This window comes from Megalobrama amblycephala, linkage group LG11 (assembly GCF_018812025.1).
Source record: "Megalobrama amblycephala isolate DHTTF-2021 linkage group LG11, ASM1881202v1, whole genome shotgun sequence".
Taxonomy (NCBI): Eukaryota; Metazoa; Chordata; class Actinopteri; order Cypriniformes; family Xenocyprididae; genus Megalobrama; species Megalobrama amblycephala.
This window is the reverse complement of record NC_063054.1, coordinates 24,658,049-24,684,289: the sequence shown is the minus strand read 5'-3', so window position 1 is coordinate 24,684,289 and position 26,241 is coordinate 24,658,049. Positions and strand designations below refer to the sequence as shown.

At 38.1% G+C, this 26,241-nt stretch overlaps 2 protein-coding genes and 1 long non-coding RNA gene across 6 annotated transcripts in view; 2 read left to right on the top strand and 1 right to left on the bottom strand.

The window, feature by feature from the left end:
* Window positions 1–18,523, top strand: part of grm1a (glutamate receptor, metabotropic 1a) — a 45,176-nt gene extending 26,653 nt beyond the window's left edge. For 2 of the 4 annotated variants that reach the window (XM_048206909.1, XM_048206910.1), the window contains exons 4-10: window positions 1,478–1,713; window positions 2,035–2,043; window positions 3,966–4,212; window positions 10,002–10,173; window positions 11,944–12,070; window positions 13,251–14,193; window positions 16,413–18,523. In XM_048206909.1, coding sequence (XP_048062866.1) covers window positions 1,478–1,713; window positions 2,035–2,043; window positions 3,966–4,212; window positions 10,002–10,173; window positions 11,944–12,070; window positions 13,251–14,193; window positions 16,413–17,154 — 2,476 coding nt within the window. In that variant the 3' untranslated portion in view covers window positions 17,155–18,523. The remainder of the gene's footprint in view (window positions 1–1,477; window positions 1,714–2,034; window positions 2,044–3,965; window positions 4,213–10,001; window positions 10,174–11,943; window positions 12,071–13,250; window positions 14,194–16,412) is intronic. The other 2 variants (XM_048206912.1, XM_048206911.1) reach the window with 2 other exon arrangements.
* On the bottom strand, window positions 1,241–19,042 carry LOC125278095. The gene is made up of 2 exons (XR_007187050.1): window positions 18,900–19,042; window positions 1,241–1,705 (listed from the first exon to the last, which is right to left on the bottom strand). It is a non-coding gene; the product is annotated as an uncharacterized LOC125278095 (long non-coding RNA).
* Window positions 19,029–26,241, top strand: part of rab32a (RAB32a, member RAS oncogene family) — a 26,333-nt gene continuing 19,120 nt past the window's right edge. The window contains exon 1 of the mRNA XM_048206913.1: window positions 19,029–19,410. Coding sequence (XP_048062870.1) covers window positions 19,197–19,410 — 214 coding nt within the window. The 5' untranslated portion in view covers window positions 19,029–19,196. The remainder of the gene's footprint in view (window positions 19,411–26,241) is intronic.

Here is a 26,241-nt window from a genome sequence, read left to right as displayed (position 1 = left end):
ATACCACTAGTATTTTCAAATTACCGTGCTTTCCCCCTTCATATCAGCCCGAGATGAGAGATTTATGCATTTTTATTCTGTAAAAAAGCCTCCGATGACGCAAAAATCGTCATTTTGCGTCATCGGAGGCTTTTTTGGCCAGAGGCTTAAAACTACAGCCAGTAATAGCAGGTAGTTCCGTAGTTCAGTAGTTTGAGGTTACTCACGGACATAGATCAAAGATTTTATCAAAAGTGGGTGTCAGTTATATTTTTAAGCTTACAGTAATTAACTTTATTTTGTCTGCACTACATCAGTGGTTCATCTCGCAAATTTATCGGTCTCTGCAGTCATCTCAACCAATACAGCAACAGGCTTTTGTGGTAACGTTAGCATAAATAGATAAATAGACTAACTCAGTTTTACAGAACAGTGGCTTTACTTTGATAACAGTCAACTTATATGCAACTTATATGTAATTGTCTATCTAACGTTACTTTGCTAAGTTTGCAGTTTTACTGCTACCTACAACACTACATATAGGCTACTGTGTTATCAGTCTAGTATCAGCGAGTCTTACCTCTAGGCGAATACGCTTAGTACCAGATGCCCAGGCTGTTCGTCCTCTGGGAAAGTGAATATCGATGGTATCGCGGTGTCCTTCAGAATGGTTCTCTTCATTGCAAGGATATTTGGTTCGTAGTCCTCGTGCTTGAAATGGAGACTACATATTCTGCGTTTTTTTAGGTTTTCTATAACGGTTTCATCTCCAAACTTCGGGTGTTTGATGGCCCGCAGCCACTGTTTACATCGCTCCAAATCTTTAACTTAATCGGCAAATGATGGAAACTTACTTTTCCTTTCCTGGTTTTGGGTGTACATCCAGGTACAAAGCAATTTAGCACCATTTCGCTGTAAATGTATGAACTAACTCACGATTTATAGAATTAATATGTAACAAAGCAAGCCTAGTTGTTTGAATTTTCCTGGTAATGCCGCCTGTAACCGATAGGCATGGTTTGGGCGTGGCCTCGCAAGAGCAGCAAAACAAGTGCATTCTGGGAGTTGTTGTCTTTCATCCACATTAGTCAAAAATACATTTTCTGCCTTTTCTCAGTCTAGAAAGCTCCAAATTCAAAAATAATTTCACATTTCTACTACATAAATGACCAATTTTAAATACACATTCATCTTTCCAGGGGTGAAGTACCCCTTTAAGTAAGTCATTCAAAAATAGTGTAGAATCTGAAATATAACGTAATAATTTGAATTGATTTATTTGTTCAAAAGTTCCATATGTTTACAAAATCCTAAAATGTGCAGTTTATCTTTCGGGATTAAATTAGATCAACTATGCACAACTACTCAAAGCTCAACAGTGAAATGCTTTGGTGCCCACTGGTTTACTGAATCTCATTTGTATGAAATATGAAAGCTGTGTTTATACAAAAAAGCTGGATCATTATGACACAAATGCCTTCTCTCTTTTCTCCTAAAGTGATGGCTGGGCAGATCGTGATGAGGTGGTAGAAGGATATGAGCAGGAAGCAGATGGTGGGATCACAATGAAGTTGCAAACGGAAGAAGTTCAGTCATTTAATGAGTACTTTCTGAAGCTGCGTTTGGACACCAACACAAGGAACCCATGGTTTGCTGAGTTCTGGCAGTACCGCTTCCAATGCCGCATTCCCGGTCATCCTCAGGAGAACCATAACTACCAGAAAATCTGCACAGGTAAAAAAAGACATGTAAGATATCAAATGATATCTGATATGAATATGTAAGACATGTGTAACATTTCATATTAGGCCTAATTAAAATGGAGAACAAGTAAAGGTGATATATTTGTCTACTTTTGCTCATGATATATGGTCAGTTTGGCAATTGAATGAAAAAGATTAGCTGTTTTGCATAACTGACGTCTGTCTGATTTAATTATTCAGTTTTTTAGGAAAATATGTGCATGATGACATTTTACTGAATTATGTATGGTAACCCTGTATATTTCCCTCCATTTTTTTTCATGTAATTATCCTCTGGTCGGCGCTTTAAAAGGTGATATAGGTAAACTGAGTTGTGCCCTTTGCTTGTTACCTTTGCTTGTCCACATAAAAATAGATATTAAATTTTTTTGTTTGTTTGTTCTATACATAATATTTTATTGTGGAGATAGCGCTTGAGAGAGAAAAACATGATGCTTCTGCCACAGTTTATATTTTTTTAAATTTGTATTTTGCATAAAACTAATCAGAAACTAAGAACAAATATAATCTTAATGTAATTTACTAATTAATCACTACAACCTAAATATATGAAATGTAGGTTATTTTTTGATTGCTTGACAAGAGCTTATAGTTTGTTATTGTTCTCTTCTTCTGAAAGACAATCATGGTGGTAAGTGAGAGTTGATGAGAGACATTATGATGTTATGATACCTGCACTGAAGAAGCACTTCACTATGGCAACAGACAGCACAATAGGTTGGACTGTGTTTGGCTTATTTGATTGGCAGAGCTATTCTCAGTTATGAAGATGATGTGCAGTTCAGAGAGTTACATCACATACAGTGAAGATGAGAAATGAAATTGTGACAGGAAAACATCAGTTAGTAGTTTCATCATTGTCATTTATAAAGTTGCAGACTCCGTAAAATAAACATATCCTTAATTACACTATGGACAATGAGCTCAAAGTGTGCTATAATTTGTCCTAAGGCTGTGCTTTGTCTCAAGTTTTATTGTTGTACTATAACCATGCACTTGGATAGCAATCAGACTGATATCGATCATAACATTTTCATGAGCTGTATCTCTAGAAGATTTCAATTTAGTTTAAAAGTCAAGCAAAGTCAGACTGTATACTGCCAAAGCAAGATATCAGTCCAGCTTTTCTGTGCTGCTTGTAGGGTTGGCTTAATGGCACAGAGCACAAGAGAAGCTTGTTGCACAAGGAGAAATATGCCGTCACAAAGTGTGTGTGTGTGTGTGAGAGAGAGAGTGAAATTGAGTGAATGCGTAAAAAATACACAGTCACGGAATAATGAGGTACCCACACTGTCTGCATGTGTGTGAGTGAAAAGTTCACTTGGTTGATTTATTCACTGCAAAAAATATTTTTTTTTAAATCTCTATTTTTCCCCCTGTACAAATATCTAAACATCCTTAAAACAAAACTAATTTTCTTGAGAAGCAAAACTGCATAAATTATTCAAAGTTATTTTCAGAGAATTAAGTTTATTTTTCTTACCTAACTGACCAATTATTTTTTGTTTTAAGCAAAAATCTCACTAAATTCATATTAATTTATGCTTAAAACGTTTTGCTGATGGCAATGCCAGTTTTTCTTTTCAGGTGAATTTATTTAGATTTAAGGATGGCATTTTTACTGAAAAACAAGACAAAAATACTGATTAAGAATTTTTATTTTTGCAGTGCACAACTTCCAGGAACTGCATTTAAATGAGAATTCTATTTAATGAATCTATAATTGTATTTCTTGCCTCTGAGCACTGGAATGGCTTTTCCATCAGCTGGCTTATGAATATGGCTTTTGTCCAGTGGCTTGCCAGTGCTAAGATATGAAACTAAGTGAAAGCATGTAGTTTGCCAGCCTGCCAGTAGGACTCTCCTTCGCTTTATTTACTCTCTTCTCAGTGTCACTCTCTAAATTTGATCATATTTTAATATTAGGGGCATAAAATTATATATAACATTAAGACAAAGTGACATTCTGCCTTTAGTCAGTCTATAATAATGAGAAATTTGCAAATATATTTGTTTATATGTTGACAGCACAGAGCCTCTGGCTATACTTAGTTTTTAATTTAATTCATCTAGCATCAGAATTTTTTATTTGCTAAATTGCCAGCAATTCCAACACATAAACAAAAAAAAAAATCCTGGATGGATGGAGGCAGAGTGGCACAAATATGACAATAATCCTTACTTTAATCTTGCTCACACTAATTTAAAATCTTTCCCCGACAGGAAATGAGAGCTTGAAAGACAACTATGTCCAGGACAGCAAGATGGGCTTTGTGATCAATGCGATTTATGCAATGGCTCATGGTCTTCATGATATGCACAAAGAGCTCTGCCCAGACCATGTTGGCCTGTGTGAGGCGATGGATCCCATTGATGGCAGTAAGCTGCTGGACTACATACTCAAGACCTCCTTTACCGGGGTGTCTGGGGAGGACATCTACTTTGATGTAAATGGAGACTCACCTGGGAGGTAAATGGCAAGAATAATGTGTATGTACTAGTGCTCTATTCCAAAAGCTATTAAGATACCTACCTATGGACGGTGGCATGCCCTTGAGCCCTGCCCCTTTAATCATTAATAGTTATGTGCCCTTTTGGTCATAAAATGCGAAAAAAGGGTTGGAAAAATCAAAATCAAAGATGGTGGAGAAAGTGGGAGATATACTGATTATAAATAAACTTATTTTATTCAGTACTGAAAATTGTTACTAAAATAGTTTAGAGTAAATAAAAATGGACTGTTTAGCCCAAATCTGTGTATTTCTGTTTAAAGTATCATGGTATTAGCTTAGCAACACGTTAACCCAAACACTATTGCATGTGCTGAAATTCTGATGAAAAACAAACAAACAAACAAACAAACAATTTAAACCAGCCTAAGCTGGTTTGCTGGTTATAGCTGTTTTTTATATGACCTCCCAGCATGGCCATGCTGGTGTTTAGCTGATTAAGCTTGACAAGCAGCTGGTCATTAAGTCTAAAAATGCCCAAAGCCATTGTAAAACAAGCCTGACCATGCTTTGATACCACCGTAGACCAGTTTTGTTATAACCAGTGATGGGAATAACGGCGTTATAAATAACGCGCGTTACTAACGCCGTTACTTTTTTCAGTAACGAGTAATCAAACGAATTACTTTTTCTCCCATTACAACGCCGTTAGCGTTACTGACAAAAAAAATGCCGTGTTACTATAATTGAGCTCACTGAAACGGTTTTAATCCGAGTAAGCTCTCTCTCAGCCATAGGACCTGGAAAGTTTTTTTCTCTGGTGTGTGCTGCGGTTAGTCATACACAAATATAATTTTAAACTGATAATAATGTATGATGCGCTGTGTGTGTGTCTGTCAGAGCATGCGCGCGAAGCGCGAGCTCAAACCAGAATACCCTTTTTGATGCTTGATCGAAAATATGTGAAATTAGTTTTTTTCTAGTCGACTAGTAGTTGTTCATTTAAACTATTAGTTGACTAATCACATTTATATTAATTTAATTTCTTAAATACTGGAGAGAATAAACCATAATAAGGAGCGTTTAAGGGCACGCATAATTGCCATAAAGAACCGGCAAAAGTAATGATTATGAGTGTGACAAAAACAGCAAGGAGACATTTTAATTGTTTATTAATAAAGTAATGTTTTCTGAATCAGTGTCGGCTGCAAAGATGAAGTTGACATTGCTGATTCTCATTGCTGATCATCTGCTCATATGGACGCGCCTAGAGAGATAATGCACATTTCATTCGGATTAGGCTACATAATCAGAGTAGCCTCTTTCTTTTCGTGTTTAATTACTTCATTTTCGTTAAAGTAGATATTTCAAGCATTCTATAGATATATTTCTCATGTCTGCGAGGCAAGCAGCCTCTGAGTTTCGGTTCATTTAGCCTATAAGACGCGCTCCAGTTCACGCGCCAGTGATCGCGCACGCGCCTCCATGTCATGATTTTATTGTCTGCTATATTTACTTGTTATATATTAAATCCAAGCAATTGGTTGATGAAACGTTGATTAAAATTAAGATACAATTTTTACAAAACGAAATTCACTTTAAAGAGAGGCTTTCTATAAAACAAAAATGTTTAATTTCATGTCTGACCCACTCCATGTCTCCCGATATATTTGCGCATCTTACTCACGCTGTTCACGTTTCATAATCGAATAAATGGATTTAAAACATAACATAGGACTATTTAAACATAAATATGAAACTACGTTTTCTTTAATGGCTATCAACACAGTACAGAGAAATTTCATGTCGTGAGCAAGAGCGGATCATGAGTCAGGAGTCGCATCAAGAATAATTTATTCTTAGACTTATATGTAATATTGGGGGCATTCAATTTATTTGGCATATTTTTTTTTTTTTTTTAAAGTAACGCAATAGTTACTTTCCCTGGTAATTAGTTACTTTTATAATGATGTAACTCAGTTACTAACTCCGTTACTATTTGTGAGAAGTAACTAGTAACTATAACTAATTACTTTTTTAAAGTAACGTGCCCAACACTGGTTATAACCCAATATTTGTGTTGTGTATTTTTATGCTTGGAGTATCACACTTTTAGCTTAGCAACATGCTAACATCACACCCAACTGTGTGCGGAATTGCTGCCTATGTAGAGTGTTCCAAATCTGACATTTCAATGAGTTTCAGGAAGGTGCCTTAGAAGGCAACTGCCTGTATACCAAGCCAGCTCACTAGGTTTTGGAACAGAGCAAGTTTAAAGTCAGTATGACACAGAGGTTGCGTTAGACCAGTGGTTCCCAAACTGGGGTACGCGTACCCCTGGGGGTACGTGAGGTGACAATAGGGGGTACGCGAACAAAATGCTGAGTAGTTCATTTAATTCTAGCTTAAAATAATATTAAAATCAAGCATGCATTTCTAATTGCCAAAATGTCGTAAATCCAGTACATTTAATCAGATTACCTCATCATTTGCAGTCAAAAATGACTCTATCCACACAAGCAGCATGCATATGATTGATTGTGCGCAGTCTGCTGCCTTAAATCGCGCTAAATTACTGCCATTCTCGACAATGCACCTTTGTAAAAGTGGAGATTTAGCACTTACTCGCATGAACAAATACAGACACAGATAATGGATTCATTTTGATTTAAGACTCAAACTTTCTTCGATACAAAAACATACCTTGTGTGAGTTCTTGTATTTAATGATGATAACGAGCAAGAATGCAACTGTTCCCAAATATCCACATGACTGCAAACGTGACATTATTATGCAACATGTCAAAAAAAAAAAAATTGTAGCCTACATTTTAAACACAGTACTGTCAGTATTTACTCCATTTTGCAGTGAAATAATAGTTCTGACGAAAACCACAGCAGAACTACAACACACGTCCGTGTTTCGTGATTCAATGATTCATTCACAGCCATTGGTTACTGAATGAATGACTCGATGATTCACTCATAAAAACAGTGACTTGCTGCCACCTACTGGCGGTTTTAGTTTAATATTTAAAAGTTTTACTTAGTTTTACCATCATTGCGTATTTCTCTATTGAACATTTTTTATTTAAAACATTATTTATTTTATAAAGTTATTTATAAAGGTAAAAAAAATGCACTGGAAAATCAATTTAGGGGGCAAATATTGTCCCTTAATGGCAAAGGTGTGACTGCAGTCGAAGTGGAAGAGAGGGGGTACGCAGAAGGATGGTAATCCCTTCAGGGGGTACTCCAAGATAAAAAGTTTGGGAACCACTGCGTTAGACTTTAACATTGTCCGTCATTTTGACGGACAGGGTCGTAAAAATTCCGTCAAAATCTATTATTTCCCGTCATTTTAATTTTCATATTTTAATTATAACACATTTAATTGCTTTTATTTTTGTTCACATTTTCATTTTTAATTATGAACCTGCAGGACGATATAGGCTTATCCATGTATTTTGAAGAACAGATTAACAGATTAGAATGCGTAACTTTTCATGTTCAATAACACACCCCGCAGCAGTGTTGGGCACGTTAATTTAAAAAAAGTAATTAGTTATAGTTACTAGTTACTTCTCACAAATAGTAACGCATTTAGTAAATGAGTTACATCATTATAAAAGTAACTAATTACCAGGGAAAGTAACGTAGTTTCATATGTATGTTTAAATAGTTCTATGTTATGTTTGAAATTCATTTATTTGATTATGAAAAGTGAACAGCATGAGTAAGATGCATCATAAGATGCGCAATATATCGGGAGACATGGAGTGGGTCAGACATGATTTTGACCACTTCATTAAGTTTTGTTTTGTACAAAGCCTTTCTTTAAAGTGAATTTAGTTTTTTTAAAAATTGTATCTTAATTTTAATCAATGTTTCATCAACCAGTTGCCTGGATGTAATAAATAAGAAGCAAATATAGAAGAACATATAATCAGGACATGGAGGCGCGGGCGCGATCACTGGCGCGTGAACTGGAAAGCGTCTTACAGGCTAAATGAACCGAAACTTAGCGTATAGGCTGCTTGCCTCACAGACATGAGAATTTTATATATATATAATCTCTAATTTCTATATATAATATATAGAAAGCTTTAAATATCTACTATAACGAAAACGAAATAATTCAAAACGAAAAGAAATACTCTGATTAGACTAAACCGAATGAAATGTGCATTCTCTCTCCAGGCGCGTCCATGAGGAGATGATGAGAGTCAGTAATGTCAACTTTGCAGCTGACACTGATTCAGAAAACATTACTTTATTAATAAACAATTAAAATGTCTCCTTGCTGTTTTGGTCACATTCATAAGACCAATATCGATTCGTAAATCCCAGTCGATCTTTTGGCTATATGCTGTTTTCAGTTGATGAATAAACAGTACATAGTGCGCCTCCCATCCAATAAATCGCAAAAAACCTTAATGATTTGTGTTCCTTTTGATATGGAAGTTCAAATTCTGTCCATTTCATTAAGAAATTCAAGCAATAAATACAGTTTTGGCGCTCTTTAATGTGGCGTGATAGATTGTTAGCTTCTGGGCGCTCGCCTGTACGTTAGTTTAATTTTTGTTCTGGATCCAGTGCTCTGCTGCTACATTGGAGCTCACTCGCCACCAACTGGACAGAATTACAGTTACAATTTACAATAGATCACCCTCAGTGTAATCTTTCAACGTGACGGACGACCTTCAGATTTCTCCGTCATTGATAAAAAAATTTCGTCAATGACGGATAATTTTCGGTTAACGCGACCTCTGGTATGACAACTCATACCTGAATGGCCAGTGTGAATGGCCACAGACCATTTTGAATACCCATTCTCAACTCAAGGCCCACAAGATCCACTTTCCTGAAGGGTTTAGCTCCAACCTTGATCAAACACACCTCCCTGTAGCTTTCTAGTTAAAAAGACGGTATCTGAACATTGTGGTTGGTGCTCAGTTTGTGTGTAAATGTACATATTTGACCAACATTTTCCACTTCTGATGTTATTTCTAGCGGGAAATTACTATAGAAATGAAATATTTGCTTAGTTATAACCAAAGCTCGCTGTTTTTTGCTGTAGATCATTAAACTGTCACGCTGCCTCAGAAGTCTGTACGGAATCAGTTATGTGAGGTAATTTTGTGCGCAATCGCTGCGAGGCAGCGAGGCAACAGCTACCCAAGTTTTCAGACGCAGCCCTTGATTAGTTTGTTCAGGTGAGTTTGATCAGGATTGGAGCTAAACTTGGCTGGAAGGGCCAGAGTTGCCCAGCCCCGCTCTAAGGCAACAATTGATCATGCACCCTCTCAGGTTAGATTTGGCACCCTAGCCAACACATGCAAAGAGGTGCGTATCGGATGGTAATGGGCTTGGAGTGGAACAGATTGCCTGTCTCAAGGAGATGCTTCAGTCCTCTCCACTCCAATACCCTGATGTGGTCAGCTCCTGTCACCCTGGCTATACACGAACAAAAGTTGACAGCTCCACTGCTGCCAAGACTGCCAGTGCCTTGTGTACATGTGTGCATTTGTGACACTTTGCCTCATCTGTAAGAAAGGGAGTGTCATTAGTATGGATGAGTGGACTGAGCACTCGGGAGGTTGTGGATTCATATCCCAGGTGGAGGATGCAAAGTTGAGAGACTCGGATGTGTGAACATGGTAAAAGTGTGAACTCTGCCTCTTGCTAGTCCCGAGGCTTCAGCAGTGCTGAGCTACTTATTATGGAAGACTTGCTTTTTTTCTTTCTTTTTTTTTTTTATCTACCCATATCATTACCTCTCTGTCTCTCTGACTTTTTTTCTATCTAAGGTATGACATTATGAATCTACAGTATGTGGAGGAGATGGGCCGCTTTGATTACATTAATGTGGGGTCGTGGCATGAAGGTCTCCTAAGCATCAGTGATTACAAACTCATGACGAACCGCACTGAGATGGTCCGATCTGTCTGCAGCGAACCGTGCTCCAAGGGACAGATCAAGGTGTGTATGTGCCACAATTATGTATGCATAGTAAATTACTGTCCGTTCCTCCAGATGAAAGCACTTTAAAGCTGAAGTGTGCAATTTTTGTTAGTTAAAATGGTAACACTTTACAATAAGGTTCATTAGTTAACATGAACTAAAAATGAACTGCACTTATACAGCATTCATTAATCTTAGTTAATGTTCATTTCAACATTTACTAATACATTATTAAAATCTTGTTAACATTAGTTAATGCACTGTGAACTAACATGAACAAACAATAAACAACTGTATTTTCATTAGCTAATGTTAACGAAGATTAGTAAATACAGTGACAAATGTATTGCTCATGGTTAGTTCATGTTAGTTAATACATTAATTAATGTTTAACTAATGAACCTTATTGTAAAGTGTTACCGTTAAAATATTTTCTACAGATTCTAAAATATTTTCAGATTTATGGATTCCAGTTTAACTAAAAAATAAAAAAACTGACATCTTTGATAAATTTACTTGAGAAGCAACACTATGATACTTGTTTTAATGAATATATCTTACATCTTAGTGTTTTTATTTTTGTCTTACTGCACTGGCTGATTTTTGTTCTTCAAAAAAGTGAATTAGTATTAATTAAAAGTATTTATTAAATAGAATTAATATAAATCTTAATATTTCATGCAAGTAAATTAACATCTCAAGAAAATGTATAATTTATCGAATTTCTAGATATTTTTTTTAAATAAAAAACAGCTTCTTTTTTTTTTACTAAAAACTTGTGTAATAGGTAATGTAATAATGTCCTCCCCTCCCCCCATTTACTAAAAGCTTCATACAATTTCAATTGTACATTTTCCCCGCATTTTTTAACCCTTTCTGGAAAAATAAATAACTAAAATATACATAATAATAATAATGTTAATGTAATAATTAACATGAACTAATATTTTGTGTCTTTTATTAATTTATTAATGTTACTTTCTATATATTAATACCAATATAAATAAAAGTTTCTATTGTTAGTTAATTTAAAGGGTTAGTTCACCCAAAAATGAAAATTTTGCCATTAATTACTCACCCTCATGTCGTTCCACACCCGTAAGCTCATCTTCGGAACACAAATTAAGATATTTTTGATAAAATCTGATGGCTCAGTCAGGCCTCCATTGCCTGATGCATCCGAGCTTTACAAATCTTTTGTTTTGAATCAAACTGCCAAAGTCACGTGATTTCAGTAAACGAGGCTTCATTAAGTGTTTCGAAATTTCAATGGTTCACCACTGGGGAGGGCGTGACTTTGGCAGTTTGATACACGCTCCAAACCACTGATTCGAAACAATAGATTCGTAAAGCTTCGAAGCTTCATGAAGCAGTGTTTTGAAATCCCCCCATCACTAGATATTGTTGAATAAATTGGTTTTGTTTTTTTGGCACACAAAAAGTATTCTCGTCGCTTCATAACATTAATGTTGAACCACTGTAGTCACATGAACTGTTTTAAATATGTCTTTAGTAGCTTTCTGGGGATCTGAAAGTGTTAATTATCTTGCTGGTAATAGAGGCCTCACTGAGCCATCGGATTTTGTCAAAAATATCTTAATTTGTGTTCTGAAGATGAACGAAGGTCTTACAGGTGTGGAACGACATGAGGGTGAGTAATTAATGGCAGAATTTTCATTTTTGGGTGAACTGACCCTTTAAGATGAATAAACTGATGTTAACTTTTAGAGTTGTGACGTGTTACCATATCTGACATCAGTTGTAAGAGTTCTGGTTTTCTGATTGTAGGTGATCCGTAAAGGTGAAGTGAGTTGCTGCTGGATCTGCACTACATGTAAAGATAATGAATATGTTCAGGATGAGTTCACTTGCAGAGCTTGTGACCTGGGCTGGTGGCCAGATGACGAACTGTCAGGTAAGAGACTTTGCTTACATATAATTCACCCACCCAGTTATCCATACATTATTAAAATAGCTCTTAATTAAAATATTTAGACCGCTATTTCATTAAGAATAGCTCAAACTCAAAAAATATATTTGCTGTGTTCTGGCAACATTTCTGGCTTTAGATTCTGTTCAGCCCATTTCTCCTGCTGGCTACTCTCGTATCATTCCTCTCTATGCCCTTTGCATCCTCCTTACCCAACACCCAACACTTTCTCTCCCTCTGGGCTGTGAGCCGCGCGTTATTTTGACAGCTCTTTGCAGCAGCGAGCAGAGCTGGATAACGGTGAGGCTGGAATCCCATTAGTACCCAGCAGCCGTGTGTCAGGCTCAACAGTTTCACCACGGAACCTGAGCAGCAACAGGGAATTCTGATTACCAGAGAGACAGACTGATCTGAGGTCGAGAAAAAGCTCTGTCATAGTGAATGTGAAAGTGAGACCCTTTAGAGATGTATAGAAAGCTTTGTCATAGAGAACTAGAGTGTGAAGAATGCATAGAATGAAACACAAACAGAAAAAGTGGGGCATATGCTTAAGGGTCAGTGACGTGACATTCTTCTATTAATTTATTCAAAAATATATTAAAAACGTAATTCATACAGTACCTTTTTTTTGTCTTAAAGAAGTCTGAGGTTGCATTTATTTAATAAAAAACAGTAATACTGTGAAATATTACTACAATTTAAAATAACTTTATTTTATTAAAAATTCTATTGTAAAAATTAGATTTGAATATATTTTAAAATGTAATTTATTCCTGTGATGGCAAAGCAAATTTTTTTAGCAGCCATTACTCCATTTCTCGCTGCTTATTAGTATTTGAAAAAGACAAGTCTGCATTCATATAGGGAAATATGATATTAACTATAGAATCACTTTTTACACTGTCATTTTAAATGAATAACAACAAAGCTTCTTGAAAGTCATATATGAAACCAACATGTTTTTAACTATATTTTTTTAAGATTTGTCCTTTTTCTTCATCAGTGATCCAATGTTATGACATCAAAACTCACACGCATAGTAAATAAACCACATAGAATCTTTACCGAGAAGATTGTCAGATCCAGAAGTCCAATTCTTTATTTGCTGTTGTTATTCATTTATTTTCCACCCATCGTGACTTCTTATCTGCTTGCTTTATTCCAGAATGCAAGCCTCTCCCGCTCAAATACCTAGAGTGGAGCTGTGTGGAGTCCATCATCGCAGTGGTGTTTTCCTGCCTCGGCATCCTGGTAACGCTGTTCGTCACCTTCATCTTCATCCAGTACCGTGACACTCCGGTGGTAAAGTCCTCCAGCCGTGAGCTTTGCTATATCATCCTGGCGGGCATCTTTCTTGGCTACATCTGCCCCTTCACACTCATTGCACGTCCCACTGTGGTCTCCTGCTACCTGCAGCGCCTCCTAGTGGGCTTGTCGTCCTCCATGTGCTACTCCGCTCTTGTAACCAAAACCAACCGCATTGCACGCATCCTGGCCGGCAGCAAGAAGAAAATCTGCACACGCAAGCCCCGATTCATGAGTGCCTGGGCCCAGGTGGTTATCGCCTCCGTCCTGATTAGTCTTCAGCTGGCTGTGGAGATCACGCTGATCGTGCTGGAACCCCCCGAGCCGGTGAAAAGCTACCCTAGCATCAGGGAGGTGTTCCTCATCTGCAACACAAGTAACGTGGGCGTTGTGGCTCCACTGGGTTACAATGGCCTGCTCATCATGAGCTGCACCTACTATGCCTTCAAGACCCGCAATGTGCCGGCTAACTTTAACGAAGCCAAGTACATTGCGTTCACCATGTACACTACCTGCATTATCTGGCTGGCTTTTGTTCCCATCTACTTCGGCTCCAATTACAAGATCATCACCACCTCCTTCTCCGTCAGTCTCAGTGTTACCGTAGCACTGGGCTGTATGTTCACACCCAAGATGTACATCATCATCGCCAAGCCTGAGCGCAACGTACGCAGCGCCTTCACGACCTCAGACGTGGTTCGTATGCACGTGGGCGATGGGAAGGCAGCTCCCTGCCAGAGCAACAGCATCCTCAACATGTTTCGCAGGAAGAAGAACAACAACAATCCAACCGGCACTACCAAGTGAGTGACACCTAATAATAGGTTTGAGTCACATTTCTGAAATATCAGCTAAATGCACATACAGGCTATGAAACGTATGGAAATAAAATAATAGTATTTCTTTCTCAGTAGCACACCAACAAGTTGGACTGCAGTGATAGCACTGAAAGTGTTCTTTCTAGCATGTGTGTGTATTTGAGTTGTCTCTCCCATGTTTTTCTACCTGCTGCAAACCAAGAGTATGTACGTAGCATTTCGCTAGGGACTGACACTATCTGGTCGTCCTCTATCTGTGCTGAATCCTCTTTCAAAATGTAACCTAATTTTCATCAAACTACCCATCCACTTAGTCCCCCTCTCTCTCCTCCTCAGTATTAACCCACTTCTGAGTGTGCCTCCCCCCCCCCATGTCAAACTTTCTCCTGACTAAAAATTTAACCCAGTTCTCTGAGGCTGTAGCTCCCATATTCTATTCCCTTCTAATGCCCCGTTCACACTGACAACGATTTTATCACTGGAGGTTGCTGTAATGTTTTGTGCTAGTTGACGTTCATACTGCTGGATGCCACAAAGTTAATAATGGGCTTTAGAAAATCTAATCACAATTGAGACGTATTAACAGGAATCTGGCTGCTAAAAAGTAACATTACAACATTAAAATAACATTTTTATAGATCACAGCAGATCATAGTGCATCATATCATGAACAATATGAATGATTATGCATGAATCAAACTTGCTGCTGATCATTTTCATAGTCACTGGTAACAGCATTGAGTCGTTACTCATTTGAATAGACTTAAAGGGTTAGTTCACCCAAAAATAAAAATTCTGTCATTAATTACTCACCCTCAAGACCTTCATTCATCTTCGGAACACAAATTAAGATATCTATGATGAAATCCATGAGCTATCTGACCTCTGATAGACTGCAACACAACGACCACTGTCAACGCCCAGAGCGGTAGTAAAGACATTGTTAAATTAGTCCACGTGACTGCAATGGTTCAACCTTAATGTTATGAATTGACGAGAATAATTTTTGTGGGCAAAAAACAAAAATAACGACTTTATTCAACAATTTCTTCTCTTCCATCTCCTATGCAGTAAACACAGTGCAGCACTTCCGTGTTATACGTCAGAACGCTGGCTCAGTACTGGCCAATGCTGTTCACATGAGCACCACAATGCATGCGTGTGATGCTGACACAGGAGGTGGCCAATACTGGGTCGCCGTTCTAACATAGAACATGGAAGCGCTGCACTGTGAAGCTGTTTCGAACTCCCAAAATAAACTCCAAACGAAGTTCGTTTTGGCCTGATTTTGTTAGAAATGAGGTAACATCAGTTCGTTCTTCGATTTCACTTGAAGAATATCCTTTAAACTTTTCTCTAAATTGACGCGCCACACACCCACATGGAATTGCTGCTCATTTGTGTAAATGTAAACAGTTGCATAAACTTAACTCCCATTGGTAGCTGGCACATCAATTTGCTGCTCATTTGCATAAACAACTTTTTCTTAATGCTGACACAATACTTGGTTAAACACCACATTGAGTCGACGCTCATTTGCACAAACCTTAATGTTTGTATAAACTTTCCTTCCATTGGTAGTCGCTGGTAACTGCATTGAGTCACTGCTCATTTGCATAGACCAACTTTTCTCTAAATTGACGCGGCACCGTACACACCCACATCGCATCGCCAGAGCCTATCCACTCTCATTGAAAAAGAATGACTTCCAGTTTGCTGCTGCAAATCGCTGTCAGTGTGAACACCCCTTGATTCTGATGCAGCTTTCAGCTCTGAGGCCTCTCTGTCCGGTTAACTTAATTACACTAAGAGCGGACAGCGAATGCCACGTTGACCTGAAACTGAGGGGAATTCCATGAAGCCCTTATTCATACTGCATGACGTTCAATTTGAGCAGTGCAGTGAAGGGATGGCAGAGAATGAGCCATCGTGGCTTTCATAATGCTCTGTAAGCAGGTCATTATGAGCATATGCAATTAGCATGTTTGAGGGAGGTCTCTGTCAGCGACTTCATGAATTAACAATGTTGAGTTACGCATCCTGTGCTAACCCTAATCATGAGAGTTTTATGGCTGATAATTGTATCAATTGTATGAATGATGACATGCATAATGATCATATTTCTGTCATGTTCTTCTCTGTCTCTGTGTCGCATTCTGGTGTTTCTCCATGGGAATAACATTGGGTCTCTGTTTCATTCATAGTCCTAATGGAAAGTCTGTGTCATGGTCTGAATCAGGTGCCAGACCCCAGGGGAGGGGGTCGAGTGTGTTCCACAGACTGTCTGTGCATGTGAGGAGGCAAGCGGTCGGCCAGAGTCAGACGGCGGTCATCCGACCCCTAACTAATGCCTCACAACCCCCCCAGTCTGAATATGATGCTGGTCTCACCACAGCCCCCAACGGATCTCACCCCGAAGACAAGGAACTCTACAACCTCAGCGAGGGGCACGATGGGGGTCCCCAACATCCCACAACCCAGGAGGGAATGGTACCACCTTCCTATTCCCCCCCTAATTTAATAGACCACAACACTGATTGTCCTCAAGGGGGGCTGGTGGACACTCTGAGCTCTACAGTTCCTGATTTTGACCAATTTGTAATCGGCACGGGCAACAAGTCGAGCCCCGTCGCCTATAAATTGTCCACCAATCAGCTGCCTCTTCCCTTGCAGGGGGAGGCATTCCCTGTGGAAGGTTCTGAAATGGAAGCTCTCGACCTCATTCAGGGGTTTCTGTGTGAGAGTGCCACACAAGAAGAGGAGGAAGAGGAAGGTGTGGAGGAAGAGTTGGCACAGAGTAAGCTGACTCTGCTCACTCCACCTTCCCCCTTCAGGGATTCGCTTCGATCAGGGGGGTCCATTCCTGGATCCCCCGGCTCTGATAACAACCCTCCCTTTTCCCACAATATGAACTACAACCCAAAACAGAGCTCTTTTACACTGTAAAAGCACACGCTCAGGACGGCGCTTTTTATCAGTCGATCACTGCGGGATATCATTTGCTTGCTTACTCTGCTATCTTCGCAAGTCTCTGTCAAAATGTTGTGGAAAAGCAAGAAGGACCATAAAATTAACAAATGGGACATCCTGTTGGGAATATTTTTCTCCAAGGCAGCGCTGGCAGCATCCGTTTTCCAAAATGCTGCAGAACGTTGGAGTGCCAAATATTATTGTGTTGCTGTGCCCGAAATCCGCTGGCAAATGGCATCACGACAGTCAGTCCAGGAGTGATAATGCCAGCTTGCTGCTTTACTATTACACTCTTAGCAGGATGAGACACACTTTCTGGGAATTTGTGCATTTGGACAATGTAGCTGGACTTGGTTCTTATTAAAAAGTTTACTTACTATTGCTAACAAAATGTCAATGATGGAAAAATGAGGGTTTTTGGATGTAGACAGCACATAAGTACAACACGTAAATCACACATCTCATATCAGGCTGCAGTGTGGTTTCAGTATCCGATTTCCATTTTTAAACAGTTTTCAGTAACCGTGGACAAGTCCGAATGAAACAAGGAAACCATGTGCGCACAATAAACCTCACTTGGTTGACGTGGAGTTTCCCAGCTAAGGTATTTTCCAATTTCCTTGTGGCTCCCAAATGTAAGTTTCTGTGCTTTTGCTTAGAGTCAAAGGCAAGAATGCTGATTGTAATGTTAGGTATAGAATACTATTTTAGCGTAAATGTGGAGCCAAGGTAAATAAAAGAAACTGTGTCATGTGTGAACTCATCCTTGAAAAGGGGAGCAATGTTTTCAAACGTTTGTATACTGTTCTGCCATCTATTGTTTTCCACACAGATGGTGTCTTTGTATTTCTGCTATATGTTTCTATGATTAGAATGTGAGATATTTGTAAGTTTTAAAAACAATGTCTTCTAACTTGCTCTTTGTGATAAAGGGACGTATATGGTGGAACTGAAGCTGGAGTAACTTTTCAGCAACTTTTACAAACTTTTAAATGTTCCATTTTTAAATTGTCTATGAGTAGTTGCTTCTAGTGGTAACTTGTAGCATTTACTGCCAATCTTGCGTAGGATTATCACATGAATTTGTGACTGTAACGCTTTAAGTTTCACAGGACTATTAGAATGCAACTCTCAAAAGAACAATATTCTTGAATATCTTACATATTGTAATTGTTAAAATGGATTGTAATATTAGGTCTTTTAGTGTAAGTTGTTTGGAACAGAATCATTTGTTCAATGTAAAGTAATTGACAGATCACCTGTTTACATGGTTAAACTTAAAAATGAGGGAAATGCTCTTTTTGCCAGGACAAATCATGCTGTAAAATAAATATTTTATATCTAATGCTGTCATTAGTTTATTCACCACCTTTTCAGTTTAAGACCAAGCTTCAGAATGTTTATACACTTTGTTTTATGAATTGCAAATACAAGTGGTTAATACACCATTAAGAATCGAGGAACATTTTAGTATCCGTTTAGTTATATAATGACATGCTATCATTATCTTTAATATCTCTGAAATGGGATTTTAATGTGTTCTTTATTTCATAAAGCAACATTTTCTAACCCCACATCACCACAAATGCTGTGTATTTTATGCAGTCTAAATGGTACATCAGGTTTTTGTTTAATCATTTATTCCTGTCTGCTTTTGATCACACCAAATATGAGGTTACGAAATCTTTGCACGTTAAAATCCAACCACTTTTACGACTCACCAGACTGCAGCGCATGAGTCTTTGTGTGTGTTGTTCTTTATTTCTTTGACCCCAAAGCCCAAGCGGATGAAAAGCAAAGCAATCCAATCGAGGCGTGATATTTCCGGGTCCTATGACTTATCAGGTGGTTGTCCGGTGGGAGGAGAGGGAGCGTGTGCTTTCTGTTTGAATACTTTCCTTACTATAGTCCCCGAACCCAAAGCACTTCTCCAAACTGTCTGAGGGAGTAGAGGGGAAGTGGTTAACGTTAGTCAAAGTTGCCCAAACTTTCCTCTCTCATAACTGACATTTGGCAGCATGGCAGGCGGGTCTGTGTCGGAGTGTAAGGAGTACTTGTTTAAAGTTTTGGTGATCGGGGAACTTGGTGTGGGAAAGACGAGCATCATCAAACGATACGTGCATCAACTCTTCTCGCAACACTACAGAGCGACCATAGGCGTGGATTTTGCACTCAAAGTCCTCCACTGGGACAGCAAAACACTAGTGCGGCTACAGCTTTGGGACATAGCAGGTAAGGAGGACGTGTAAATGGAAATGTCTTAAATCATCTTTTTATTTAACAAACCACCATGCCGTTTAGAGTGTTTTGTATAGCCTGTGACCACCCTTATAATATTAAGTTTACTTGTCTCGACATTGAATAAGAATTCGATCATACGCACATTGATGTAACGCGGAGCTTGAGAGACTAGTGATGGAAAGTCTGACTCCATTCCGAGATTCGGTTCTTTTGAACAGTTTCAAAGAATCGTAATCGTTCACAGATTAAACACTTAAAGGGATAGTTCACAGCAAAATGAAAATTCGTTTCATGTCGTTTCAAACTCGTAAGACTTGTTCATCTTTGGAACACAAGATATTTTTGATGAAATCTGAGAGATGTCTGTTCCTCCATTGACTGCCTTTGCAACGACCACTTTGACGCTTCAAAAAGTTCATAGAGAGATCGTAAAACTAATCCATATGAGTTGAGCGGTTTAGTCCAAATTCTCAGAAGAGACTCGATTTCTTTTTATGATGATTATGACAGATTTAATTTAGGCTTGTACTCACATGTAAACATTGATCAGCGAACATAAGCAAGAATGAACCTCATTGGTTACGCAGCAAAAAAACAAAACAAAAAAAAAACTTGATTTAAAGCATACTTGTGCAATTTCATGCATCCTACTTATGTTTGTAAGAAACTATAGAAATAATTTGCATATAGACTACAGTACATTAAACTCAACATTTACTGCTGTTTTACATGTCTCGGTTGAATGAGTTTAATTAAAACCTTTCTTTTCTATGCATGTTGAAAACTAAAACTGTCAGTCACTTGTAAACATATTTAGAGGTTGTATTTGTACCAAATTTTTAAGACAAATCCATCAGTTCACTCCAAATGGTCTTTACTACTGGCCCACTCGCATCATTACGAGTCTTATGTTCTTCGTTCAGTAGTGTTATGTGAACCGGTTCAGTTGGATCTTTGAAAAGAGCCGACTCTGAATGATTCGGACACAGATTGAGACTGATTCCAGATGATATGCTCACGGTTACGCACCCCAACGCAACTGTTAATGAAAAATTACATGACATTTGGCCATATGACCGCTGAATAAATGCCAAAATTCAGTTTGGAAAGAAGGCGCTAAACTTTCTGAAAGCCCAGGATAACTGCGTGCTCTAGCTTACTGTCACCACGTTGGAGTAGCGAACATAATTACTAGCGCAATGTAGGTCATGTTGTGAGACTAGAGAGAAGGGAGGGGAGCGATATGCTTTATGCCATTGTGACTGGGTCTCAAAACCTTCATGGTAAGCTGCCTACCACATGATCTGGACAGGAACGTGGCTAAAAATGTTGAGAAGGAGCCTGACTTTACTAGTCAATCTGTAAGTTATCACATATGCGTTATCTTTGTTGATTCTGTGACAAAACAGTCCTACAGTTCCAGTGTTGTGTAACTAAACATGCTTTGCTGAAAAGGGAAGTGAAATCATGTGTCAACCGAAACCTTGACGTGACGTTATGGAATGCAAGCAAGTCATAAAATTTCTTTCTTTCTTTCTTTCTTTCTTTCTTTCTTTCTTTCTTGTATGAAATTACATAGAACGAGGGAGAATTGTGTAACTGTTCTTGCGTTCAGTTGCTTATAAAACCACTTTCGGCAGATTGCCTGGTGCTCCAAAGGGGGGGGAAAACAACAACACAGCTCTTCTAACACTGCTTATGACCTTTGTATGCACTTTACATACATCTGCAAGTCTGTGATATACCATAGGCTATTCTGTTGTTCTCTGATAATATGTTCCTATACAATTTCCCACCTATATACAATACCATGTAGAGCATTTAACCCTGCAAAGCCTGACATATTAAATAATAGTAGGAAAAATCGTTTTTTTTTTTTTTTTTTTTTTTTGAAGTTTATTGAAACTTTAGACGGAATATAAAATAAAAGTTTGCATATGTTTTATGTTTTGTATCAGGCTTTTATGTTCTATATACTGTAGTGTGCTATGGTGAGAACATGGAGCTCCACACTTAAGAAGATAAAAAAACTTCACTTTTATTTATAGTCCCAAACTGAGCAAAAACATTCAATTTGGTGCAGATTTTTGTAATTTTAAATAATGAGATTTTATACCAGTATGACAGGCCACTTATGAAAAAAAGCATATAAATATCAGTTGTCACTCTATGTCTTAGTAAGAGGATATTAAAATGCTTGGTCGATCAAAGCTCTGTTGTTTTAATTTGCTTTAATCCAGTAAATGTTCATCTTGAAATATTAATAATAATGATATAAAAGTACTTTTCAAGGTAGATTTCAAAGTAAAAAGACACATGACCACGACCTGAAGGTGGATATTTTTAGATGTAAACTGAAAGGCCTGATGAACTATCAATCAGAGGGCGGGAGGCATGTTGAAGATTGTGTACAACAGGTTTTTCAGCAAAGTTTAGAGAGCAGCTAATTTAGAGGCCTTTAGAAATCCAGCCTTTATAGGGTTAATTTATATGCTTCAGAATGACTCCGCATTTTCACACTAAAGTGCTCCTGAGACATTTGAGAGCTAGAAGGTGAGCTGTCTGTAATCTATTCACACTTTCTCTCTTCCCATTGCTGCAATGCATGGTGTCATTAGAGGAAGACCCACACTGCAATCCCTATATTTCCCCAAAGACAGATTATGTCTTTCCACTGCAGTATTCCTCGAGCACAATAGGACCATGGAGGCATGTTTAATTCAATATACTGTACCAACAGTCCACCGCAAACAAATGGACAACTGCAGTTTTCAATTTAATTTCAGTGTCATGTGCGTCAGCGTCCTGTGAAATTGAATCGTGAAGATTTGTAAGGCTGGGATGGTTTATGTGCGTCTGTATAAGTCTAAATTTAACAAGATGGGCATAAACAACCTTATCGCTTATCTATATTGCACCTTAAACTCTGCACTCTGACATGAGAAATGTATTGTCTGATTGTTTGAGACTTAAGAAATATATCTCTGATGTGCTGAGGTGCTCTTTGTTTCTTTAATAGGATGTCATGAATGTCAGGTTGACATAACTTATATACTATATTGTTACTGGGACACACAGGGGGTCACACTTTAGGCATTCAGAAGTTTATATATGTGTGTTATGTGTTGAATTGATTGAGTAGTTCAATTTAGTATTATGAAACTGAGCAAAAGTTCAGAAGTTCCATTTATCTTTAAAGTGTACATATTTAATTGTTCATATTTATCCAAGCTGACTAGATCTCCTTCTTTGTTTCATTTCTTTTCATCTTAGAATCTTATAGGACTCTTAAAAACTATAGCTCATAGGAGTTTTTGCTTAAGGAAGTTTAAAAAAAATCTTGTGACATTATCTGGACATTCCAGTTGTGTACTAAACATTTGGACATTTTTGAGTACACAAATAGTACAGGCCCTACAGCCTGGGAAAAAACAAGGTAACAACAGAAGTTCTTTTACAGGAAGAATTCAATTTATGATATTAGGTATAAAAATATATTTATAGCAAATAAAACATGCATATGTGTATGTTAAAAAGTATTAAAAAATGTGAAACCATAGAATGGCAAACAAATATACAGTGTCTCCAGCCAAAAAGTTATACATTTTATTTTTAGCCTTTAAAAGCTGTCTTAAGGGATTGAGTGGCAGTGTTTCATCAGCTATGAATTGTCCTTCATTTAGATCCCAGTGTTCCTTTAAAACAGATTTTCTGTTCCCATCTTCCTTCATTGCTTTCTCACTCAGCCTTTTATTCTCTCACCCCAATCATGACTGTCACATTGAGCTGCAAGGACAGCGTCAGTGATGTGTGAATTACACAGGTTGCATTCTTTCAGTCTGTATGTGGGTGCATGTTTGAAAGTGTCTGGAGAATAGCATGAATATACTGTACTGTGTGGCACAAGCATGTGGGATTCGATTGTTCACTCTGATATCCTGGCTCAGTTCCCGATGCCAGTCCAGACCTGTATCCTCCTGGATAAAGTTGATGAAACTCTGTCCCTTTTACACATTTACTTCTACACTGCTAATTAACCCTGTTAATCATGCGCATAATTGTTAGCTCAGTGGTACTAATCAAGTACGCTGTTTTTCCATACCCACACCGACTAGCGATTACGATAATGACCCTGAATTGGATGACTGTAATCAAGGCCTTCTGCAAATACGTATGTGTCGGACCCTGACTGAAGCCAGGGGCTCACCCGCCTACCTTGGCCCAGAATAGCAGCGCTCCACTGGGGCTGTCTGAAAGGAACATGCTTATTACAGACATGGAGCTTTAAAGAAAAGTCTTAACCTTGTGCCAAGGATTGGGATGACATGTTAGAAAAGTAGTGCCTTTTTTTTAAATTCATGACTGACTGACATACTTGCCATCCAAAAAAAAACATCCATCCATCCATCGCCAAAGATTTACCGACCGACTTACCTATATATTAGCAATAGAGATGGGCCAATCAATGTTTGAAGAGGTCAGTAGTAGGGCTGCATGATTTAACGCGATTAAACTGCACGCGATTTGGCAAAGGCTGCGATTATTTTATGCGCATCTTGTCAGAGCTGTACGGCTCTGTGATCAATAGTAAATGCTTCTCAATCTGAAAGCCAGAGGCAGTCCCTCCAGAAAAACGCGATTATTGGATCGCCTGATTTCATGCATAATCAGCCAAAGTCCGCATATTTATGCGGGGGTCGCATTTTTTCAAATATGCCGCACTTTCGCCGCATAAATTGCAGATTTCAGCGGGGCTAGCATGATTTCATAAAAGTCACATATATCTTAGCAGAAAGTTGAAAAATGTTGCGTTTACTTCACACTAGTAAATCGCCATTATTTTCCCCCTATTGCCATGGGAACCTTGTGAAGTGACGTAATTACGCGACGTGAACATCATCTGCAAACCATGAAACCATGATGAAGCACACAAATCATTCACATTTGCCAATAAAAATAAGCGCAAAAGACCGCGCAAAGCAGTTTCCCGGTGTGTTACATGACAGTGGGGGCAAAACATTTTGCACTCCGTGCAACTGAGTGTTGACGCTGGAAAACCACTTTCACTTTGCCACCGCCAAGGATGGTTAAAGCAGCAGCGGAAGCAGGCAGGAAGAAGCACACATTTTTAAAAATATTTTATTTACTCATTTTTATAGAAGTTGTTGGATATTCATAATAATATGTTTATTTTATATAGCGCCTTTCTACAAACTCATATTCCTTTTGTAAAGCTACAGAACTTGTTTGACTCAATGTTTTGTAAGTTTGAGCCATGTGTTAATTAAGTTCTGAAATAAAACAGAATGAGAACTTAAATATTCTGTGATTTAGTATGCTTGCTTATCATAGGAAGTAATAGGAAATTACTCTTTACATTAAAGTAGTAGCCTAGTGAGAACAGGGTGTTGGGGGAATCACCTTTTATTTTTTTCTGTTTTTCATCAAACCGCAGTTTTTGCAAGTTCCCGCAATTTCATCGCATAAAATTGCAAAAATATCCCGCATATTCCATCGCATTTTTTAAGAAAACGTGCCGCAAAATCAAGCATTTTAGCCTGCAACAATATAATAAACACACGACTGCCTTATTTTGTGTAAGAAGCCACATCATCTCACAGAGGGATGCTCAACTGTCATTGAAGTGAGTTTGGAGTAAAAACATGTTATTAAATGTTGTCTTTTGTTGGATGTTAATAAATGCTTCTCATGTCTGGAAAGATGTTTGACTCGTGTTGTTTTTTCATATGTAGGCTACATTATGCGAAACTCGCAGTGCTTCCAGATGGATTAGCATTTGGAGCCATACTTCATTGACAAGCTGCACATAAAAAAAAATAACATTTCAAAAACAAATGCACTAAGAAGTTATTTTTTGTAACATGCGATAGATTGTGTAGCCCTAGTCAATAGCTAATGATTTAAAATAAATATGATTAGCAATGAACTGTTTTGACAACACTGAGGCCCCATTTACACTAGTGCGTTTTCGTTTTAAAATGCGTTTAAAAGAATTTTAAAACGTTCGCTCTGCGTATCCTTGATGACTTTCTAAACAATAACATGGAGACTGGACTGCAATTTTTGCTGGCTTTGTTGTAATTTTTAGCAGCCATTGTGCAGTTAAGCTCATAATTTTTTTTAATACTGTGCAAGAGGCAACTGTTTACACTTGTACGCGCAAACCGTGTCCATGAACATACGTTTTTGGCCGTGTAGCGTAGAGGGAGTTTGTTTCTGAAACGCTGTGGAAACGCCAGTGTAGACGAGGATCGTTTTCATTTTAAAATGCTGTTTTAAAACAAAAATGCACTAGTGTAAACAGGGCCTGAATGATAGTGAAGGTTTATTCAGTGGAATGTTCTGATTGATGTTTCAATGTTTCATTGCATTCACATATTTGGAACAGAAATCCAATAAATCAATTGATCTTTAAATCTCTAGGAAACAGCTTACAATATACTTATACTTTAAATTACAGTTCACAGTTACAGTGTTTGCTGTCAGTATCGGGTGGTCTTTGGGGGTGTTGATTGTAGACAGCCTTTGCCCCAGTACTGTGAAGCCTCTGTCTCTGGTCATTAGCTGTACTGTTGGTTGGGTATGTAATGACGGCCCAAAGCGTCTGAAGTGTGTTGTTGTTCCACGAAAAAAAAAAAAAAAACATATGCAGCTGGTTCGTCTGGCTTGGATTGTTGCCATAGCAACACACCCACAAGATTGTTATCTTGATAAAGGCCATGCAGGAGAAACTTCAGGTTTCCATGGCTATGGACAGCGAGTATCCCTGTCTCCCTATGCCACCGCCCTCTCTTTTCCTCA